Source organism: Polypterus senegalus, chromosome 4, assembly GCF_016835505.1.
Source record: "Polypterus senegalus isolate Bchr_013 chromosome 4, ASM1683550v1, whole genome shotgun sequence".
In the NCBI taxonomy this organism is placed as follows: Eukaryota; Metazoa; Chordata; class Cladistia; order Polypteriformes; family Polypteridae; genus Polypterus; species Polypterus senegalus.
In genome coordinates, this window is record NC_053157.1 from 180,136,881 (window position 1) to 180,161,294 (window position 24,414).

The 24,414-nt window shown below is 38.8% G+C and overlaps 2 protein-coding genes across 5 annotated transcripts in view; one reads left to right on the top strand and one right to left on the bottom strand.

The window, feature by feature from the left end:
• The window catches only part of abhd18 (abhydrolase domain containing 18), a 70,238-nt gene extending 56,662 nt beyond the window's left edge, over positions 1-13,576 (bottom strand). For 2 of the 3 annotated variants that reach the window (XM_039751708.1, XM_039751707.1), the window contains exons 1-2: positions 13,380-13,576; positions 9,782-9,890 (exon numbers count right to left, since the gene is read on the bottom strand). In XM_039751708.1, the coding sequence (XP_039607642.1) occupies positions 9,782-9,873 (92 nt within the window). In that variant the 5' untranslated portion in view covers positions 9,874-9,890; positions 13,380-13,576. Of the gene's footprint in view, positions 1-9,781; positions 9,891-13,379 lie in introns of those variants that run through there. The other variant, XM_039751709.1, reaches the window with a different exon arrangement.
• Positions 13,577-13,650: 74 nt separating this feature from the next.
• Positions 13,651-24,414, top strand: part of mfsd8 (major facilitator superfamily domain containing 8) — a 50,401-nt gene continuing 39,637 nt past the window's right edge. For both annotated transcript variants that reach the window (XM_039751710.1, XM_039751711.1), the window contains exons 1-2: positions 13,651-13,960; positions 20,569-20,660. In XM_039751710.1, coding sequence (XP_039607644.1) covers positions 13,881-13,960; positions 20,569-20,660 — 172 coding nt within the window. In that variant the 5' untranslated portion in view covers positions 13,651-13,880. The remainder of the gene's footprint in view (positions 13,961-20,568; positions 20,661-24,414) is intronic.

Below are 24,414 nucleotides of genomic sequence, written 5' to 3' on the forward strand. Positions count from 1 at the left end.
AAAAACACCAGGGCAACCACAGGCTCCCAGTGCTGCAGTGGCTTGCCGCAAAAGCAAATCACAGCCACTTGCGGTTGTGCTATAAGAGCACGTTGTCGATGGGTGATTAGAGGAACATTATAAATGCAGGGAACAGTATTACTTGGCCGCTAACCTGGCCACAACCCTGCCTGAGTGCTGTGTCTGTGTATAGGAAAGAGTGGTAGATCCCACTACAATAAATAACCATGCTGTTCCTATTTCAAGGGAATAAAATTGGTTTTGCTAAAGTACTGAGACTCAGTCTAGTGTTTTGGGGTGCAAGACAGGGACTCACATGTCACATGGTACCAGAAGTGGGGTCCTTGCTCCAATGGATCCCCAAGAAGTATAGCAACCCCTGGAGCAAGATGAGGCTCTGGCAGCCACCCCTACCATGGAACAGCCACGAGATGTGCTGCTGAAGATGGCTTCCTCAGATGACCCTGAGAGTTCCCTATTCTGCTTTGAACGTATGGCAACATTGATATTTTTGTCCCAATTTTAACTGGAGAAGCCCTCCAAGCTGTACAGAATCTCCCACCCAAAAGGCTTGATGAGTATGACTGTCTGAAGCTTGAGCCTGATGATCAAGGGGCGACAGATCCAGCTGTGGCATACTGATCTAGTTCGCCCTGTACGAGGACAGATCCAGGGCTTAGTGGACTTGATTCAAAGCTGGATCTGTGGAGACCCTTTCGAGTGCATGGTGGAGAAGCTTGCCACTGATGCAGTCCTGTCAGGAATAGATGAGAGTCTTTGTGATGACATGCTACAGAATGACATCCACTCGCTGCTGAATCTGACACGGAGACTAGATGGTACACAAGCCACCTGGAAAACAACAGGGCTACCCAGGCTTGACCCCGATTTCGATCTAGCCAGAACAGACCTTCAGGGTCGTCAGTGCCACGGGTAGAAGATGCCATAGTGTGAACATCATACTCCAGACTAAACACAGATGCTTTTGCTGTGATCAACTAGGACATCTTGCTTGGGAGTGTCAGCTCCCACCTGCGCAAACAATGGCTATCAGACTGGCCCAGGTATGTGGCTCACAAGTTTAACCCAAGATGTTAAAGGGGGAGAATTTTAAGGTCTCTATTACGTTGGATGAACAGGAATTCTCTGCATTGTTGAACTCTGGTAGCGACCTCTGTGTAGTCTACAGTGACTTGCTCCGGCAGATCCCTTATAAAACCACAGAGAAAGTGAACATCCGCTGTGTCCTTGGGGACATTAAAACATATGAGACTATATTACTCCCTCTGAAAGTTAAAGGGAAGAACTTTAAGATTTGGACTGCCATATCAGAAACCTCACCCTGGCCACTCCTAATTGGAAAAAGGAAGGCCCTCTTTCCATGGGTCTTGGCCACCTGCAGAGCGCATACCGCCATAGTGGGTAGAGGGGGGGCTTGCCCCAGACAATGTCAGTCAAGGAAATGGGTTTGAAATTGAACTGGAGTTGTCCAGCGAGCTGGAGGACGAATCCTCAAGTGAAGACCCGGGACATCTGTCAAACTTTTTCACGCCATTTTTTGCACGCACCAACAGCCTCCACAGACCACACATTCAATATGGACCCGCACGAACAGAAAATAGCAGTTGGAGGTGAGTGCGATACTGCATCAGAAACGGTAGCAGTGGGAGGAGAGTTCAATTCCGCATCCAACCGGAAGGAAGCAGAGACTGCCATCCAGGCAGAGTTTGCTCACCTACAGTGAGCCGATAACAACTTGGATTTTGCATTCAGACAAGAACACGTCGCAAATGGCTCTTACTACAGGTGCTGGTCATAAAATTAGAATATCATAACAAAGTTGATTTATTTCAGTAATTCCATTCAAAAACTGAAACTTGTATATTAGATTCATTCATTACACACAGACTGATGTATTTCAAATGTTTATTTCTTTTAATTTTGATGATTATAACTGACAACTAATGAAAGTCCCAAATTCAGTATCTCGGAAAATTAGAATATTGTGAAAAGGTTCAATATTGAAGACACCTGGTGCCACACTCTAATCAGCTAATTAACTCAAAACACCTGCAAAAGCCTTTAAATGGTCTCTCAGTCTAGTTCTGTAGGCTACACAATCATGGGGAAGACTGCTGACTTGACAGTTGTCCAAAAGACGACCATTGACACCTTGCACAAGGAGGGCAAGACACAAAAGGTCATTGCTAAAGAGGCTGGCTGTTCACAGAGCTCTGTGTCCAAGCACATTAATAGAGAGCTGAAGGGAAGGACAAGATGTGGTAGAAAAAGTGTACAAGCAATAGGGATAACCGCACCCTGGAGAGGATTGTGAAACAAAACCCATTCAAAACTGTGGGGGAGATTCACAAAGAGTGGACTGCAGCTGGAGTCAGTGCTTCAAGAACCACCACGCACAGACTTATGCAAGACATGGGTTTCAGCTGTCGCATTCCTTGTGTCAAGCCACTCTTGAACAAGAGACAGCGTCAGAAGCGTCTCACCTGGGCTAAAGACAAAAAGGACTGGACTGCTGCTGAGTGGTCCAAAGTTATGTTCTCTGATGAAAGTAAATTTTGCATTTCCTTTGGAAATCAAGGTCCCAGAGTCTGGAGGAAGAGAGGAGAGGCACAGAATCCACGTTGCTTGAGGTCCAGTGTAAAGTTTCCACAGTCAGTGATGGTTTGGGGTGCCATGTCATCTGCTGGTGTTGGTCCATTGTGTTTTCTGAGGTCCAAGGTCAACGCAGCCGTCTACCAGGAAGTTTTAGAGCACTTCATGCTTCCTGCTGCTGACGAACTTTATGGAGATGCAGATTTCATTTTCCAACAGGACCTGGCACCTGCACACAGTGCCAAAGCTACCAGTACCTGGTTTAAGGACCATGGTATCCCTGTTCTTGATTGGCCAGCAAACTCGCCTGACCTTAACCCCATAGAAAATCTATGGGGTATTGTGAAGAGGAAGATGCAATACGCCAGACCCAACAATTCAGAAGAGCTGAAGGCCACTATCAGAGCAACATGGGCTCTCATAACACCTGAGCAGTGCCACAGACTGATCGACTCCATGCCACGCCGCATTGCTGCAGTAATCCAGGCCAAAGGAGCCCCAACTAAATATTGAGTGCTGTACATGCTCATACTTTTCATGTTCATACCTTTCAGTTGGCCAACATTTCTAAAAATCCTTTTTTTGCATTGGTCTTAATTGATATTCTAATTTTTCGAGATACTGAATTTGGGACTTTCATTAGTTGTCAGTTATAATCATCAAAATTAAAAGAAATAAACATTTGAAATACATCAGTCTGTGTGTAATGAATGAATCTAATATACAAGTTTCACTTTTTGAATGGAATTACTGAAATAAATCAACTTTGTCATGATATTCTAATTTTATGACCAGCACCTGTATATGGAGAAACAGGACCCGAATTTTAAAACACATTTTTTACTTAAGGATGGTTCTCTGTATCATGTGATTTGTGATTGCATGGGTGATGGACGTATCAAGTAGTTGATAGTTCCAAATGAGTATAAGGAGAAGGTTTTAAAAATTGCTTACAGTCACGTTTTGGGGGGTCACCTTGGTGTGGAAAAGATGAAGGAACGCATTTCGAAAAGCTTTTATTGGGTGAATATGGGCCGGGATGTGCAGCAATTTTGCAAGGCCTGTCCCAACTGTTAAATAGTTTCCGCCCACAAACCCACCAAGGCACCCCTTGTACTGATGCCTATTTTAGATGTCCCCTTTGAGAGGGTGGGATTAGACATTGTTGTCCTGCTTCCAAGGAGTAAAAGTGGCTTTCCATATATGCTTGTGTTAATCGATTACGCAACAAACAAACAAAAAAAACAGAAGTAGCAGTGCTGTGACGGGCAAACGCCCAAACTATAGCAAAAGCACTCGGATATGTTCAAAAATATTGGTATCCCTCACGAGATTCTCACTGATAAGAGCACAAATATCATGAAGCAGCTATGTGAAAGTTTCAGAGTTAAACAGTTACATTCCACCGTTTATCATCCACAGACAAATGGCCTGACCGAATGATTTAATAAAACCGTAAAACAGATGATTTGGCAAAGCAGCTATGCAAAAGTTTCAGAATTAAAAAGGTACACTCCACAGTTTATCATCCGCAGACAAATGTCCTGACTGAACAATTTAATAAAACCCTGAAACAGATGATACAGTGGGTAGCCCATGACGTTCCAACCTCCTGGGATACCGTTGTTCCTTTCCTCCCATTTGATGTCTGGGAGGCCACACGTGTCCCTTGGGATGAGTCCTTTCAAACTATAATTTGACTGTTGGTAACAAGTGGTTAATGGAGGGTGGAATGTGGTGTAGTGGGTCCACAGCTCACATAAAGAGCTGACTTTTAAATAAATAGTCACTGCGCTTGCGGCTTAGGGAGGTGGCATGGTAGTTGTGTTGCTGAAGCAGTTCTCAGGGCGATTTGCGATGTGGACGGTTCTCACTTAAGTGCACAGGTGAGAGACTGCCCATATCCGTGATTGTTCCTGGGGCAGCTATGCCCTCTCAATATATAGAAGCGCGAGTCGGCTAAGGAGAAAAAATGAAAAAGAAAGAGAAAGAAAGATGGAGGTTGAGGGAGAAAGCAGGAAGTGGAGAGAGAAAGCCGGTGTGGGAGAGCAAACGAGCGAGAGCAGGCTCGTATCGCAGCTGTATGGGAAGCCTGGATGTGGGCCGACACCCAGGAGTAGTAGTAGTGGTCGCTCCCGCTTAGTGATCATGTAGCGGGACTGGCCAGTGAAGCAGGTCAACTGGCCGCGTAAGGCTGGGAAGGCAGCGGGAGTCGGGAGACTTGGGAGGATAATCTCCAGCATGAGAGTCCTGGCCGTTGGAGAGAAGCTAAGTCTCAGGTCTGGGTTGAGTGCACAACCGAAGCCAGGGTTCAGGAGGCCTCCAGACCTTTCCGAATGAGAGAAAGAAGATCAGCTGCAGGCAGAGTGGCTACCCCTGTTGCAAAGCCCGGATAGGGAGAAGCAGGGGAGTCACTAGATAGACTAACACACTGTGCTCTGTGAATGTTTTAAACAACTGTTTCCAGCGTTGTTTTTAACCTCGGTTTTAAGGATTGTTTTTCTATTGTTTTTAACCTTCATATTTCGATTTTATGGATTATTTATTTAATGACTTTGGGCACTGCACTTGATTTAATTTGAACACCTTGTTTTGCTGTGTTTTTAATAAAAGCACTTTGCCACCATCCCCTTGCTATGTTGTTGCTTCACTGCTTAGCTCATCTTGATTATAACTATCGACGATGATGGGTTCAACGGCTCCCGAACAGCAGATGGGAGCATGGACTCGAACCCTTATCGTCACACCCCCTCACTGATTTGACAAAGGGCAGAAAGAATAGTAGTGTTGTCTGGACCAATACCTGTGAGAGAGCTTTCACAGAACTACAAGCTGCTTTATCATCATTCTCAATTTTGTGCAATCCAGACTTTTTGAAGGAATTTATTCTGCAAACAGATGTTAGCGCTTTCAGTTTAGGAGTGGTGCTCTCACAATGTTTTGAGGGGGAAGAACACCCGATCACGTTTCTCAGCAGAAAGCTGCGATTAAGTGGGCGGTGGAACCCCTCCATTACTATCTCTGGGGACGACAAATACCCTGGTGACTGACCACGACCTGCTACAATGGCTGTACACACAGAAGGATACGAACGCCCAATTTACTTGGTGGTCTATTAGTTTGCAGGCTTTCACTTTTGATGTTCGACCAATGTCCTGGGGCTGCACCCACCAAAGCTAATGTTCTCTCCCACCTAGCCAAGCCCGGCTTGGACGACTGCTTTGCTCACATTGGTGTGGACAAAGCCGAGGTGGGAGATGTGAGGTTTCTATAAACTCTTCTGGGACTCCCCCCAACAGGACGACATGCCAAAGAGCATCCCGAAGCATGATGTCTGAGGAAGACAGCTTATTCATTACTGGGGCTACCACAAGCTACCAGCACTGCAGCTGTTCGCCACAAAAGCAAATCCGAGCCAACCGCGGTCATGCTATAAGTGTGTGTCTTTGATGGGTGTTGCCACTCCTTATTCAGGAAAAGATTCCAGTCATCCCACGGGAGAAAGACTTTCCAAGACTAAGGTCATAAAGCTTATGAAGCCATTGCTGGACAAAGGCAGAACCATAACAACAATTGCGTAAAGTGTGACAGGAGCTTCCAACTGCAGCTAAAGTCATTTGTGTGCTGGTATAGCATTGCACATGTACTTTGTCAGCAGGCCCGTGTTGATCAAACACAGGAAGCTCTAGAGTCTACCTGGAACTGTGAGAACTTTTTACCTGAGTTGAGCTCCAGTGGTGGGGGCGATGGGATAGCAGGCTGCTTGATTCTTGTGCTGATAGACAGATTTACAAAACAAAAAAACCTAATGGAGAGTTACAAAGGAATTTAATGTCACCCAGGATTACGAGTTTTTTCGTAGGCTTCAGGGAGGATACTAGTGTTAATGCACTAGCAGAATGTCAAACGATATCTGGACCCAAAATCAATTTAAATAAAAGTTTGCTGTTTCCAATGAACTCTTTAACACAACATATTAGATTGGACATCTACCTGTTCATTTTATCAAAACAGTTTAATTATCTAGGGGAAGACAACACATGTAAACAAAGATCTTTTTCAAAACAATTTTGCTTTAAGTCTAGAAAAAATCAAAATGTGAACAGATGCTCCACCCTCCATCTCACATTAGCAGTTAGAATCAATACTGTCAAGATGAACACAGTGGCGCAGCAAGGAGGGGGCAAGGGGGGACATCTGTCCCCGGGCACAGCATCCAGGGGGTGCCAAATTGATGTTACGAAATTTTAGAATGAAATGTTTTTCATTCTTAAACGCACTAAAACGTAAACAAAAAACATTTGCATACTCAGTCTATCACTCCATCAGTATGAGGATATCTTTTTCCTATGTTTTTTGTCTCTTTCTGATTTTGAAGCATGTATTAGTTCTATATACCCAAAATACAATAATGTATCCCCTCCACTACTCTTAACATGCTTGACTCCCATCCAGAAACATTTTTGACATTATTAAACAGGTCATGCGACTGACGTGAGGCATTAGTGTATCATTGTCTAAGCTGTTGCAAACGCCATTTCTGTGTACCAAGTGATTTGTGTTTATGTGTTTGATAGAAAATTGATTGGGTTGTGGTAAAGTATTCTAGTAGATGATTGCAAAAGTCTAGACATTTCCCCATCATATTTTCATACGAATAAATTGTAAGTAGTTTTTATAAACATATAATTACTAGCAAATTACCCGCGCTTTGCAGCGGAGAAGTAGTATGTTAAAGAAGTTACGAAAAAGAAAAGGAAACATTTTAAAAATAACGCAACATGATTGTCAATGTAATTGTTTTGTGACTGTTATGAGTGTTGCTGTCATCAAGGATTTGATTATCATTATTTCTTTCAATCAGGTTCGTATTTGGAGGATGTGTTGTGTTCAAGTTACGTGTAGAATTTCAAAATGAAACCTGCTTAACTCTTGTAAGTAAGCTGTAAGGAATGAGCCTGCCAAATTTCAGCCTTCCACCTACACGGGAAGTTGGAGAATTAGTGATGAGTCAGTGAGTCAGTCAGTGAGGGCTTTGCCTTTTATTAGTATAGATTTTGCTTTATAAGTTGCTATATACTTTCTTTAAAATCATTTTTAAATGCGGAAAACTAATTTTTTCTTACAAAAACTAATGACGGATTTACATTTTAAAGAACACGAGGAGGCGTTATCATTTTCAGAGACTTGTATGAAATTTTTTTCTTAAAATACTATTATTTTAAATACATTTTAAACAATTTTCTTTCCCTTCCCCATTGCATTTTGGCAAACAGGAGGCGCAAAATTTTCAGTTGTCCAAGGGCACTAAAAACCCCAGCTACGCCTCTGGATGAACACCCTTCCCAAGCTTCTATTGCTATTTCCGCGTATCTCTATATACATTAACAAATCGTTCTTTAAGAAACTAGACTTAATTATAACATTATTTATTTAGAATTCGAGACATCCACACATTCAAAAGGAAACTCCACAAAGACCTAAAGTAGAAGGTGGCATGGCACTACTTAACTTTTAATTTTATGACTGGGTAGCAAACACAAAAGTTATAAAGACCTGGAAATTGACACAAATTGATGAATTTACACTAGTCTGATCAACAACGGAAAGAAAATCTTGCTATGTTTCTTTATATTTTTCACACCTCCCATCCATTTCTATTCCAGAAAAAATACTGACCCATCTTGAAGACATCTCAACAATATAAAAACATCTCAAACATCCTACAGTACAGTGGTAAAAGGATCTTTCAATTAATTTCTCAGAAAATGAGTGGAAGTCAGCCATGCACAGAATATACTCTAGCTCTATATGTTCAAAGCATTCAATAATTCTACTTAAAATCTTACGTTTAACTTGTTTAAAACTGTCCAAAATGTTTTGAGGGCAAGATCCAACCTGCAAGCATTGCAATCCAACTCCAGCCTCACCATGCCACATTTTTTGGGGGTGTACCAAATTAACATCATTTTAGACAAAAATCTTTGAATACTTATCAAACAGCCTTGGTGTCACGATTACTCCTAATCCATTTACAGTAGTGTATGGTGTACTTCCAAATGGGCTAAAGTAGAGAAGGACAAATTGTTTGTAATTGCTTATACTACACTACTAGCACAATGAGTTGTCTTACTTAACTGTAAGAATTCCAACCCACCTTTCCAAGTCAGTGGGTAACTAGTCTATACTATTTGAAATAGGAAAATATCACATTTTTGCTTAGAGAATACGTACAAAACCTTTTTAAGACATGTCAAGTTTTAATTAGTAACATTTTAGAACAAGCATTCATGGGTGGGGGGGCACAACATTTTCCCTTTTTTTTTTTTATATCTAACTATTATTGGCCGTGCAACCTTTTCTCTTGGGCTGGAGATAAATTCTGTTTTGTTAGGTTATGTCTTATTTTGTTCCAGATTTCTTTAACATTCTGATGTATTTTTTCTTTCAAGTATGACTATATGTCATATGTAGCATAAATTCGATTTGATTGTATGCAATGTTGTTTTCTTGAAATAAAATTTTAAAAAGACATAAACTGCAGTTGCTACAGTAACATTTTCAAAGGTGACAATTTAAACTTTAAAAGGTAAGAATATAACACTGATAGATCATTCCAACTGTAATATGAAAGGATTATTTACATTTTACTTTGCCCTTGCCCATATTTGGGTTAGTTTTTAACAACATTTGTCACAAGATGTAACAACTGCAATCAATACCTATCAGAACTAATAAGCATAGAAAAGATACCGTATAAATTAATAGGCACTATTTAGTGACCTAAAATTTAAAAAAATCCTAAAATCCCTTCCTAAAATAAAAAAGACCTAGTAAAAAATTACTTTAGGAAGAGGTGAAATAGCATACAGTATCTAAGAGAATAAAAGAATAAAATGTTTTTCATGTACTGTAATATTTAAAGAAAGGCATAGAAAGTTCATATACCGGTACTACAGGAAAGAGTCAGGCATAGACCAAGAAGATAGCAAAATTAAATCCTGTTATGTATTCACTGAGTGACTCTAAAAAGGACCAATTAATTGTTTTTCTGTTTCAAGTACAAGAAAAGGTATCATTATAAAATATTTTTCTTATTACCCTTGCCCCAAGAAGTAACATGCAAATTAAAACTTACTGATCTGCAAATAATAATAAATTTGAATACCTTTTTAGATCATCTGGCTTTCCCCATCCTTGAATGAAGAGTTTAGTTAACAGTAGTCGTCTATACAGCACATCTAACCTGCTTATACCCATTAGACACTGTCAGGGACCTAGGAATAAAAAAGGAAGGGTTAATTTTTTTTTCATTTACATTAATATAGTAAAAACTACACTTGTTTTGAAATGTTCAGATTAAATAACATTTGGCTTTAAAATATTTTATTTTCTCAAAAGAAATATCTGTGAACATATTTTCATAAATCTACCCACCATTCAAGTACTTTAATGAATATAGATAGATAGATAGATAGATAGATAGATAGATAGATAGATAGATACTTTGTTAATCCCAAGGGGAAATTCACATAATCCAGCAGCAGTATACTGATACAAAGAAACAATATTAAATTAAATAGTAATAAAAATGAAAAAAAATTGAAAAAAATTAAAATAAAATTAATGTTAGCATTTACTCCCCCGGGTGGAATTGAAGAGTCGCATAGTGTGGGGGAGGAACGATCTCCTCAGTCTGTCAGTGGAGCAGGACAGTGACAAAAGTCTGTCACTGAAGCTACTCCTCTGTCTGGAGATGACACTGTTAAGTGGATGCAGTGGATTATTCATGATTGACAGGAGTTTGCTTAGTGCCCGTCGCTCTGCCACAGATGTTAAACTGTCCAACTTTAATCCTACAATAGAGCCTGCCTTCTTAACAAGTTTGTCCAGGCGTGAGGCATCTTTCATCTTTATGCTGCCACCCCAGCACACCACCGCGTAGAAGAGGGCACTCGCCACAACTGTCTGGTAGAACATCTGCAGCATCTTACGTTATCTTATATTAAGTACTATACCTTTCCGCACAAAACAAAAAATCTTGATTTTTAATTTAACTTTTTGTATCGCAATACACCATTAAGGATCTGTTTTTTCAAATACTGATGAATTCTCTTCATCCTGAGGCTAAATATGTCTTTTTTAAGATTATGAGTAACTAAAAACAATGAAATCAAGTCAAAACGTGTTGCTATTTAATTAAAAAACATTCTCCAGGTTGTACCAAGGATAAAAAAAATCATCGCTGTACTCTGTATATTTCACAATGAATACCCTATAAACCTGTGCACATTAGGAAATATCATAAATAAAACAGTAATTAAAAATCTGGCTCTCATACAATGAGACTTACATAGAAATATAAAGTATCTTGTTGCAATGGTTTATTCCATGAACCATCATATGCTATAATGACAGAAATAGAATCTGGTTTTACATATATACAGTTTTCTGGTCAAAATATTTAAATGTTTATTTTTTGCTAAGTTTGTATAGCACTTTGATCATATAAAAGAACACTGAAAATACTCAAAGGAAAAACTGATGTAAATAGCACAGGAACATTTGAAATTACCTCAAAGGAACCAATTGTTGCTGCTCATTAAACTGGGCTAAGTTACAAAGTCAATTTCAAATTTGAAGTTCAGTTTTTGAGAAGGCTTACATGCACATATCTAAACTAACTTCAACAGCTCCCAGGTGCAGGTGGCCCAGCTAATTTACTCCAATTATAATACAACAACGTATGGTACTACCAGAAAGCGGAAATGTCACAAAAACTACATCAAGCTGTAAAATCTCTTTGGCCATTATCCACAGTGTCATGCTGGGTTAAAACCATGACACATCATTTCACATCTTCATAAGATCCTCCAACCAGCTCTCATGCATGACAAGAAAGGGGTAATGTTTATGTGATTATTTGTAGATACAAGATCTGGCAACCACATAATTGTGATTATGAAACACATTTTATGCTGTAAACTTTAATTGGAAAATGTGAGGTCATCTGTCTGATGACTAAAGCGTGACTAAAAGTGTAGCATGCAAATGGCAATGAATCCAAGGACACTAGCAAATCTACTATAGGGCAGTTAAAGAAGAAAATAAGGTTTTGGAATGGACTGGTCTAAGTCCAAACCTCAGTTTTACTGAAATACTTTGATATGACCTTAAGAGTGCAGTGAAAAAAATTACTTTCCTCAAAGACAATTAATGAAGTAGTGTTACAAGGAAGGAGACAAAACTTCTCCAATACAATTTAGAAACTGCTGAACTCATACAGGAAACTAATACTTGAAATTATTGATTCTAAAGGTACTTTTACAAGATAGTAAATCATGAGAATGTATATTCTTTTTCACATATGACAGTCATGTCCTGTTTTGAAAAATCATAGAATTAGTATGTTTACTTTTTTTTACAGGACTATAAAAATACCAAATAAAGCAACTCACAGAAAAAAATGTAACACGATAAATCGTTTAATTTACCACCAGAAAATAATTAGGAATAGCAAATTTTAATATATGATTACTATTCCAGTTTTGAATTTACCATATGGGATGTGTTCAAGAGGAGTTTTTACCAGCAGTTGTGCCATTTCACCTCAACAATAACCAAATTACAATTTCAGTCACTAAAACATTGTAGAAGAAAAATCAAAAACGCAAGTAAAATGATAATGTGCAGTGTCAGTTAGCACTCTGAAATTTACTTACAGTGCTTCAAAGCTACATCATTGTGAGCCAAAACTAATCCTGGCACCAGCGTTTTGCATTGCCATATTCACTCATAAAAATCACATCCACATTAAAACTTGGACCAATCAACCTAATCTGCAAGTCTTTGAGGATTTGGGAAGAAAACCCTTGCTTACACAGTATGAACATGCATAATCTACAAAGACAATATCCGGCCATGGGATTTAAACCGAGGACACAAAATCATCAGCTCTAACCGGTGCTTTACAGTTCCACCCAAATGTGCAAATTGATCAAAGGAATTCATTGAACAAAATAAACTGAGCAGCACGGTGACACAATAGTTAACACTGCTCCAGAGCCTGAGCACTAAGGTTTGCATTGCCAATTTTTTTGCAATAGGGCAAATTGTGTCACTGAATTAGAACTGTGAGAGCGAGTATAGGCTTGGGCAAAAGTGTAAGGAATTGTCACCTTACAACCAAAGTTGGGTGAACAGAGCACAGCACCTGCAACCCAAAACAGAACAAAACAAGCTAAAACTGAATTAAAATGGATGGTGAAACTGATATATAAATTAACCAATTTAACATTTGTGCATGTATTCTAGTAATTACATAGTTATTTGAACACGTTTACATTGACAACTTCAGCAAATCTCCAATGACACTTCAATGACACGTTAGAATTTAAAAAATAGTTTAATGTCTTAAGACCTACCACAACAACAAGGCTAATAAAAGGAACTGATTCACCTGAGCAACAATAAACTATAAACTTAGTGTTAAGATTAAACACAGACCTGTGGATTGTCATCCCAAACCTGGCAATACAACATAAATTGTTAGTTTTCAAAGTTACTTGGTTTGCGACAGCAACTTGGTTACTTTAACGATAAGCGAGCATATTATATTTGCCTACATTAACGTGAATTTACACAGAGACGTCTGTGCTCCGCAGCTGAAAGAAAGCTAGCACATGCGACTAGTTCTCTGCGACAAAATGTTCAAAACCCGAATGATCGTGTCACTGACATCTCTTTCCCGTAACGTTCGGACTCACTTTTGTCCAATTTAGGAGGCTCCTGCAACCCCGATGACTGTTTTATTTTCCAACCCCACCTCAGAGAAGATTGCCCGTTGCTGTTAAGTGTGACCACGCTGTAGTGCACATAATAAGCACAAGTCTGTTACATGACATTAAAGTACAGTTACAATTTACACTTCAGCCATGTTGCACTAGCCAATTCGCCGCGAACTACAACCTATCACTTGACGAGAAATGGAAACCAATAGTGGCGCACGCTGTGCAACCACGCTGATCTCGCGAGAACAGGAGGAGTCGAAGAAGTAGTAGTTCACATGGCAGATTTTGTTTTGGTCAAGTCAACCATTCGTGTTTGCCTTTGGACTTTGTTCGAGGAAAAGTTGTTTTTCAACTTAGGACACGTTTTTTAACATTAATGGTGTGCATTTGCGTTTAAGCGCGAGTTTGCGCGCATCTTCATTCGCAGACCAGTTTGTGCTGCAGAATATTGCAGATGATCAGACTGTCATAACACGAATGGAGACTGACGAGTCGGCACGTATAACTGAAGACGTACCTGATGAAACCACCCCTTTGCTCCCCGATGACCCCATCTGGTAGGTAGCTAGATGAGTTGGCATTGTATTTTCCAGATAAGTTTTCTCAGTTTTCATGGAATTACATGAGCGACGGTCACGTGGCATCGCATGTTCATGTGCTTATTGTAAATGTATCGTTCTGAGCGATTACTTGCAGACGAACTTAGTATTTACTCTTCCGTCAACATTAAAATGATTATTTGGTATACATATATTGTTTCCTTTTATCCACTACCGGTTGCATTTTCAAGATCCCGATTAAACCAGCATCGTCTTCAGTTATCCACCTTCACGTTAATTTTCAACCCAAGCCATACAAGGCCAGATTGCTTGTTAGTTTTTATTGTAACCAAGGATTTTGTGCAAGTGGATTTTGCATTGTAACTGTACTGTATTGTTACTTTTATTTCTTGTTTTTTCTCTTGTGAGAGCATTAGAAAAGCTGTGCATAAATATTAAAACGTTTTTGCCTCACACTGCTGTTTATTAAGTGGTGGGCTTACACGGATTTTGTTTTAATTGTTTTGGTAAACTTGAGGAAATCTTCGATGTGCAGGTTCAAATGAGGAGTATGCACTTTTTATGTTATCTTATTTGGACTAGCTTCAAACCCGTGTTTACTGATTATACTTATAAATGTTTTGTTGCAGCACACCATGCTACTTGTCTATGATGCTTACAACTTATAAACGTACCAGACAGCTAAGAGCCTGTGATTCTGGCTTCTTCACTGTATGAAAACCCTGTTTTACATATCTTGTCAAACTTGCTATTACTTGTGTGTTTATTACTGTCTGGGACTCTGTTCCCTAGACCTGTTAATTGAGGATTCCAGAGTCTCAAAGTTAAATTCCAGCCTCAAGACTGGCGTTAAATGCTGTACTCTCCTCATTTACTGTACTGTTATTAACTCACTGTGTGATGCTTGCAAGAGCTTTGAGCTCTAAAGGAGATGCAAAAGAAAAGATGAACTTAATACTAAACAAAACATAAAAAATGAATGAGCTTTGCAACAAGTCATTTTAACAATTATATAAACTAACAATAAAGAGGTATTATATTATTATATTATATTAGAGAACAGTTTAATGTACTTAAGGTACAAACAGATTACCATACCATTTTTATTTGTTGAGCGCTTAAAAACACAGCATTACAACTGACTGAAGCACTGTACAGTTAAAACAAGCAGGACTAAAAGCAAAATATTGAAAACAAACATTAAGAGAGAATTAAAACAGAGATACTAAAAATAGGTCAGGGGATCTAATAAAATAGAGAAATAGCAAGAAGCAAGTGAAAATGAGACCGGTTAAGAATTAAAAGCCAATGTGAAGAAGTGCGTTTTTAGGCGTGATTTGAATGTGGCGACTGAAGATTGGTCTTTGTTTTAATTTTAAGGAAAGAATCATATGAGTAGTAGAAATATGTCTCATTATTGTAGTTTATCCAGAGGTGTTCGATTCTGAGTGAGTAGAGGATATCCACTTAAAATGCCAAGAGATGCCTCAGAAGTTTCAAAACTTTTTGGAGTGTGTGAAAAAGGCAACCACAAAGTTAGAACAGCCAATGTGTTTTGTGACCATTGTTGCTTCTTGGTTCAACAAACTATCAAAGCATTTGATAGTTGCTTGTACAGTTGTACTGTGAGTGTTGTGCAGAGTGGAGGCAGAACCTCTGTGTTTTTCCTAGTTGATTCTGGGGTTCGTCAGGTGTGTGTTCCTGCCCCTACTTTGTTCAATGCTTGCATGGATTGGGTGTTGGGCATGGTTCATGGAGCATCTGTTGGTGAAGAAAGATTCACAGATCTTGATTTTGCTAACAATGCTGTGATCTTCATTGCAGACTTAATGGAGGCTCTGATTGGGGTTCTCGAGAGACTGAGTGAGGAGTCTGAGTGTCCGGGTTTGCGTGTGTCCTGGATAAAAGCCAAGATCCAGGTCTTTAATGACCTCTTAGACACAGCCATCAGCAGTGTGTCTGTCTGTGGAGAGAGTGCCGACTTTGTCGAGTGGTTTGCATACTTCAGCAGTGTCATTCATGTCTCTGGTGACTCTTCCAATGAAGTCAGTAGACAGATTGGGAGAGCATAGGGGGTCATGAGGTCGCTGGAAAGGGGTGTGTGGCGCTACCGATATCTATGCAAAAGCACAAAGGTCCAAGTCTTTATAGTCCTGGTGCTTCTTGTCTTGCTATATGGTTGTGAGGCATGGATGCTGTCAAGTGTTGGTATTGTATGTCTTTAGATAACCCTTGGGTACCGCTGGTTTGACTTTGTCATGAGCCCTGAGTCCTGAATGAGGCACTTTACCTGCATTTTAAGGGAGTGTTAGTTACGGCATCACAGCTAAATGGCATGATTCCCGAGGGTAATACGGCTCGCAGGATACACATTGTTGAGGACCCGAGTGGCTGGACCAGGCCTGGGGACACCAACGTAACACCTGGCTGTGGCAGACAAAGCATCATTTCCAGAGGCTAGAACTGGACCACGTTTCTGCCTGGGATGTTGCCAACCAGGATCCAAAGCTGTTTTATCGTGTGGTGGCTGTGGCAACGTGCTGTGCCAGTGCATGCTTCCCAACCTGACCTGACCTGACATTGCTTTATAATGTATTATAAACTAGCCCTGTAGGACTCCATGGTATACTTATAATGATTTTTTTCTTAAAGTTCTTCCATGTTAAAACTGTTTTGACAAAAGATACTATGGACATATAAAAGAAACAACAGCCTCGTAAATGCAATTCTTGTGTAGAATTTAGATTAACTAAATACATTCATTCATCCACTTTCTAATGCATTTAGCCCAAGTAAAAGTTTAAACAGTGATACTCTTTGGAATCTCAGTGTAACTCTCAAAAAGTAGACAAAAGATTTTGTGAATTAAACCGTATGTTCAATACAACACACTCAATTGTCTCTGATTAAAAGATTAGCATCAGTAAAGCACTGCACCAACTATAGTGCATCTTTATGTTGATAAAATGTTTATTTTGATGACAAAGAGACATTTTTACACATGGAGAATAAAATCACATATTTCTTTTGATTGGCAACTCAAAATATATTTCATTTATTGGTTAACAAGAAGTACAGGTTTCCTAAAAATTGTAACGAAAGGTTCTATAAATTCAAATCGATTACTAAACAATCGTTACAACTTTTAATTGAAAACTATTTTATATTGATAATCAGTTTATTTTATTCTAATTATTTTGGTTAAAAGTCATGGTGGCTGAAGCACCAACTCACAAGTTTTCCCTGCATACCCAGGATGTAGCAAGTGCAGGTTAAAGACTACTTTGAATATTGCATCTGTTTGAATGTTCTTGTATTTAAATGCCATTGTGGAATGATAAAATTACAAAGTAAAGTTTTATTGTACATATTTCAGGTAGTTAATGAAAATATAGGTTTGTTACACACCACCTGAAAAAAACTTTTGAACTTATAATGTTGTTTATGAGTGACAGTTTAATCTCCATTTGGATTTTTATTGTTCTTGTATTATGCACATTTAACAAGTATCGAAGTTGTTATTATACAGTACCATTTAAAAAGTATTCAGCCTCAAACCTTTTTTCTCATAAATTGAGACAGCATGTTAATTAGCTGTCCGTAGGCAGTGAGCTCACACTACTTTGGAAAATTGTCCCCCTCTTGGATATTTAGTTGTGTAATCTGACATCCTCAACATGATAAGATCACCAACTGCTGTTGTCAAGTGTGATATTATCCCTGATTAGAAGTTGGCACTTTTAGCCTCAGGATAATATCTAGAAGTGAGATTAATTTTAATTCCAAAAATGGGAAACAAACTGGAGATTGTAATAAAACACAACAGATTTCCAAAAATCGTGTAAATTATTATACTGAATATAATAATGATTGAATTAATAGTTTTTTGTGGGGGGTACCTTTAGAAAATATATCCACCATTACCAAATGGGAATTGATCAATTTAAATCACTATAATCAATTGATAATTATAATTTAATGTATGTTTATGAGAGTGAGCTGGACATTTAACTATTTCACAAAACCCTTCCAAATTCAGAGTATGGGAAACATAAGCTAAAGGTGTCTGTTGCCACATTTATTAATATTAAAGTCACCCACCAACACCACATGATAATAGTGAGGTCAGATAAAAGGCTGCTGAGTATGGCTGAGGTGGCTTGCTAATTAATATTACAGTTGTACAGTATATGTTTGTTTTAATATGAAATATAAGCACCTCAAAGGATGTGAAACCTTGTATATTTCTGAAGCAGTAGGCAATTTATTATATATAGTATTAAATAGCCACCTCATTAACTTATACAGGGTGTCAAAATTATGTTAATATCTGAGTGGCGGTAACAATTTCTTCATGAAAATACTTCATGTGTGCAAGATGATTTACAGGAATGTCTTAACCTGTTCACCATGTTCAACACATGTACCATATGTGGCATATAAATTGTCCACAAAAATTGTATATAAGTATATACATAGCATCATCATTAATGTTAACATAATTTTGACTCACCCTGTATATATTGTAAGAAAACAGACAAACAAGGAAAAAGGTTTGGGGATCCATCCCATATACTGTCAACAGCAATTATATCTCTCAAATAAAACGCCGGAATAATGGCTTGTGTGGAGTCCAAAACGAGACTGACTCATCAGAGGTGCTAGGCAGGAAGGAGCAGGTCCATGAGAGATGGGGCGGAAGTGAGGTCAGCAGGGAGGCATGGTCAGGAAGGGAGTGTGGGAGCTGGAAGTGTTTTTTCTGGGCTTCCCTTCTGGCAATTTGTAGGAAAGGGAGAAGTGACATTAATGCATTTCGTCAACCCCAACTCCATGTCTTACCCTTAGTTAAGCCCTTAGACTGCCTCCCAATTGCACATGCTCTTATATATGTAAAATGTATTTAGGAAGTAATGTACAGTTGTATAATACTCTGGAGCAGGCTTAGCTAAAGACATAATGTTAAGTGTGCTAAGCCAGATTTAAGGAAGGGGCCACATATCTAAATATGTACTTATTAATATTATTAATCAAAATAGGAAATTATTGATGCTTCCACTGAAAAAACAACTGTTTTTTTGTGTGCTCATGCTCTTGTTTATTGCCGTTTCAGGTCACCCAACTTAAACGTATAGGCAGAGTGCATAGTATGCCTCAGAATTTAGGGGAGCTCAGCTCATTAGTGAAAAGGGGCATGGGCAGTTGTCTGGGTGCGATCAAAAACAAGTACACTATGAAATCTGAAAAAAATCATTGTTTCCAAAAGTTAATTATATTTATTTCAAATTACTTTGTTTGGAGAAGCTCTGCATAGTCTCAATTCCATTTTTATGGGAAATCTAGTCAAGCTTCCTGTCAAAGACAGGTAATAGGATAATTTAAAAATATTTTTTATCGCTTGCTCAGTGTGCACTTTTCAGCTACCTTCCTCAGTGTTCACGTGTGTGAACGTTTTTTTACAGTCTCTTTCTCTCTTGTCCACATTCCCTTAAAGCCTTCTTTTCAGACTCTTGTCATCATTTTCCAGGCAGCTGTGTGCTTCTATACTTACAAACTCCGAAGGTGACTCTCTGCTTGCCTCCCATGCTGTTTCTCCTCCTCGTGTGTCTCACACTTTGCACTTCTTCGTGTCACCAAAGCCAAACTGACCAATCAGATTGCTCAGAGAGACTTGAAATACTGACATCTGTGTATTATAATGTAGTAGATTATTAAAGTACTTATACCTTATATTTTTTCTGCAGCATGTGTGACTCTTCATTTAAGTCCATATCATTTTCAGAAGGCTCCTTGCACCCTTTTTTTTTTTATAACTTTAACCTATAGATCAGTGCAGGCTGGGCTCAAAGTAGTATCAATCTATTCTGGAAGGGGCTAATGTAGTAAGTAGACATAGTTGGCTCAGCAGACAGAATGGCAGCTCTTAAAAATACTGTCCAGAGTGCTAGAACTAGTAGCTTACACTAGTGTAATGTTAACAGAGTTGGAGATATTATGAGGTTTATGTTGTTTGCAAATCCAAAATTAGCCATCAAGATTCTGTGCTTTTTTCTGACATTGTCTTTGCTTGAGAAACATAAAGGAAAAGCCAATAATGAAGGTCACAGATGACTTTACTCTTTTTCTGTAGACAAAAAACAAGACTGACTTGGAAATTGGTGAGTTTTTCACCCCTACCCCCCAAACCTTTCATAAGTGACATTGTCAGGAATCCTGTTGCTTCATTTAAGGGCAGAATAGACTGAGTAGTTGCTTACCCACCAAGGTACTAGGAGAAGCTCTCCATGCAACATTGTGAGTTCTTCTTTTCAGTGATGGGTTTTGCAGGGATGCCTGCTGTTTTGACTTTTCATTGTGTTCTCTTTGTTCTTCGGACCTCCCTGTTAGGCCAACATCATGTCAGAAATAGTACAGTACAACTGACAGAGATACATGTTCCTTATGCTAAAGCATAATATGATTTAAGTTCCTGCTACTTCTACATATCACCACACAAACATCCAGTTTGTTAAATATGCAATACAAAATAAAACACATTTGTTTTAGATTGCATGATGCAAGAATATTCCTAAATGTTTTTAATCATACAAATTTTATCCCTGTCTCAGTGATAAAGTTGTCCCTGAAACACCGCTTCAGTATAAGAGCAGATGGTGGTCTATTCGGATCATGTATCTCACAATGTTTCTCAGCAGTGTGGGTAAGTTAATTTAACATTCCTGTCTTATTTTTGTCATTTGCCTTTAAAAAGTATTTTTAACAATAAATGTATTTTCCAATAAAAGGTTTGGTAAAGTTTTTGCAAGTGGTGGAGTGGTGGTTCTGAGGCTAGGAATCGGCACTGGCAATTGGAAGGTTGCCGGTTCGAATCCCGTAAATGCCAAAAGGGACTCTGCTCTGTTGGGCCCTTGAGCAAGGCCCTTAACCTGCAAGCGCTATATAAATGCAAAGAATTAATATTATTGTTATTAACATTTTATAGGCAGTGTGCATTGTTTAGCAAGTGGTAATCTGAGCACTTTACATGTTGCTTGTTTGCCTTCTTTTTAGTTTGGCATGCCTAGATATGTTTTGACTGTTACACTAGCAGAAGGAGAGAGAAAGAGATATTGTTTCACACCTCTGGTTGTCCAGAAATTTACCAATATCAAGTATTGGAAACAGGCCAGTGCCATTATTTTGGATCCAAGTCTCATACAACTGTCTTTATATACAGTATGTAATATATTTGTATAAAATAAAGTACTTTTTTCAATGCTCATGACATTTAATTCAATTATCACAAGAATATTACAACATAGTAACAATACAGTCCTTTCATCTAAGGTAAGATCCAATGGTGCCAACTAGGAGAGAGCTGGTCATTTAGTGATGACCAGTAGATGTGCAGGTCAGACTAAAGCACATAAGGAGAATTTCCATACAGTCACAACCTTGAAGATTGAGCACAAGTGTTTATCATTAGTTATGAAACTGCAGGCAAAATGTTTCAGATCTCATCAGTTTAGTGCAAGACAGTCTATAAATGGATAACATTTAAGATACAGTACATAGCTACAAGAAAGTCAATATCAGGTATTCCAAACAGCTTTAAAACCACATAACCCAACAAAAACATGCATACTGAAAGGAGTACCTATTATCTGTCCTTAATGTTCGCTGCTTGAACAAAATTAGCAAAATAATAAAAAATAAAATTGTGAGAGAGATATGGCCTAATAGAACACAATGAACACCAACAGTGCGTTGGCTACTGCACTGCTTAAGTTTGTTTTAAGTGCAGGACATCAGCAAAATAATCAGGTAATAATGGCAAGGAAAACATATGCAGATATTGTACAAATTTCTTGGTACCCTTACAGCTCATTGAATAAGTACTGTATGGCTTCTGAAAGTGATTTATTAAGCAATTGTTCCATGTAAGGAGAGAATTGTCTGAGAAGATCAGAAGTAAAATTATAGACAAGTATGGTAAAGGCAAAGGCTATTTACTGTAAAACCATCTCCATGCAGCTTAATGTTCCTGTGACAACAGTTGCAAATATTATTAAGACGTTTAAGGTCCATAGGACTGTAGCCAGGATTTCTGAACTTGGCCACAATAGAAAACTTTTCCCCAAAATGGGAACAAGGATAGTGGGAATGGTGGACAAAAAGCCATGGACAACTTCCAAAGAGATTCAGACTGAACTTCAAGGTCAGGTCTGTTAGTATCTGTTTGCACCAGCCATTTTCAGTGACAGTTGGGCACAGCGGAGTAAGACACAGGAGGACTCTACTGTTGAAAGAAAAATATAAAAAAGCTTGATTGGAATTTTCTAAAACGCATATTGACAAACCACAATTCTTTTGAGAGATTCTCCTTTGGACAGGTTAGACAAAACCCGAGCTTTTTGTCAAGTTACATCAGCTCTGTTTCTACAGCCGAAAAATATTTGGCTTTCAAAGAAAAGAACAGCATACTCACTGTGAAACATAGAAAGAACTGAAAAATGCAGTCTGGAGAAGGCACCTTTCTAACCTGACAGAGGTGGAGCAGGCTGCTCAGGATGAGTTTGTGAAACTTAACTGTGGACAGGTACAGAAGTCTCATTGAGAGGTACAGGAATTGCTTGTTTGCAGTGATTGCTTCTAAAGGGTGTGCAACAAAATATTAGTTTAAGGGTCCATCATTTTTGTACATGCCACTTTCATTTGTGTTATTAATTGAAATATTCTGTTGAATCAAAACTCTAAAGCAAAGTCTGATTTTGTTAATTACACAATAAACAATGATGGGTGCCAGTTACTTTTGTAAGTTTCAAGGTAATTCAGAAACAGTTGTAGGTTCTTATTTTTTTATGGAGGGGTACCAACAAATTTGTCCATGTCTATAGAAAAGGAAAGATTGTAGCTATTACTCTGGAAGCATTTATAATGTATTACTCTTTCCCATTTTTTTATCTTCTATTCTAATAAAAGGCAAAGCCCTCACTGACTGACTGACTCACTCATCACTAATTCTCCAACTTCCCGTGTAGGTAGAAGGCTGAAATTGGGCAGGCTAATTTCTTACAGGTTACTTAAAAAAGTTAAGCAGGTTTCATTTCGAAATTCTACGCATAATGGTCATAATTGAATCCTACTTATGTACATATATACATCCATAGCCTGCAGCTCGGTTGCCGTGTGAGGCGACGTTGCGTCCCCCATCACCACGCCTCCCACGTAGTTGGCTGCCTGCCTATATTGCGTCCCCCATCCCCACACCTCCCACGTAATTGACTGCCTGCCCATATAAGGCCATCCATCACTCGATCTCTTCTTTGCTTTACCACGGTATTCATGTCTCCCTACTGATAACTGCAGCCTTTTTATTTAATCCATGGCTTCTCCACTGTTTTATTGTTCGTTTATTACGATTATAGTTATTGTGTAGGTATTTTAGACTTAGTTTACTGTTCAGGTATCCATTTCCTTTATCGTTCCCACCGTACCCCTTTAACATGTCTATCGAGGTGATCACCATCGATCAAAGAACTGTCTCTTACCGACTGGTTTCCATGCCCAGAGATGCCGCCTGCCTTTTCCATTCTCTGTGTTACATATTGCACGGCCATATCAGGCTCACTCTTGATATCCGGAGGAACCTTGTGTCTTATGTATTGAATGACTGGGACAGGTTCAAGGTGTGGACTGATGACGGTACAGGAGATAATTATACTACACAGGAGCACTAGAAGAGTGAAATGCTTAAGCCCTTCACCTATGGTTCTGCATGTGAGTTGATGGCTGCCGCTGAATTGTTCGGTTGTTGCTTTCAAGTGTACCAAAATGGCCAAATATTTTACACCTTTCGACAACCGCCAATGCCTCTTAAACATCTTAGATTCACAGGTGACGATTTCAGTAGTGGACACTTTGATGTTTATAATAATAATAATAATAATACATTTTATTTGAAAGCGCCTTTCAAAACACTCAAGGACACTGTACACAGTAAAAAATAATAATAAAAGTAATAAAATAAAAAGCAGGCAAAAGAGCAGGTAATTTACAAGATCATAAAAACATAAAACAGTTCCAAATAGGAAAATGGAGAAAGTTATGTGGGATAAGCTATTTTGAATAGGTGAGTTTTAGTCTAGACTTAAAAAGAGAGAAAGAGGTGATGTTTCTTATTTCAGGAGGTAGGGAATTCCAAAGTCGAGGAGCAGAGCAACTGAAAGCCCTGCTCCCCATAGTGGCAAGACGGGGGACAGGGACAGAGAGAGAAAGAGAAGAAGAGGATCTGAGACACCGAGATGGGATGATGATCTGTACCAAATCAGAGAGATATGGAGGAGAGAGATGATGAATAGCCTTAAATGTATACAGAAGTATTTTAAAATTAATGCGATATTTGACCGGAAGCCAATGGAGCTGCTGGAGAACAGGGGTGATGTGGTGAATAGAAGGGGTCCTGGTGATAATAC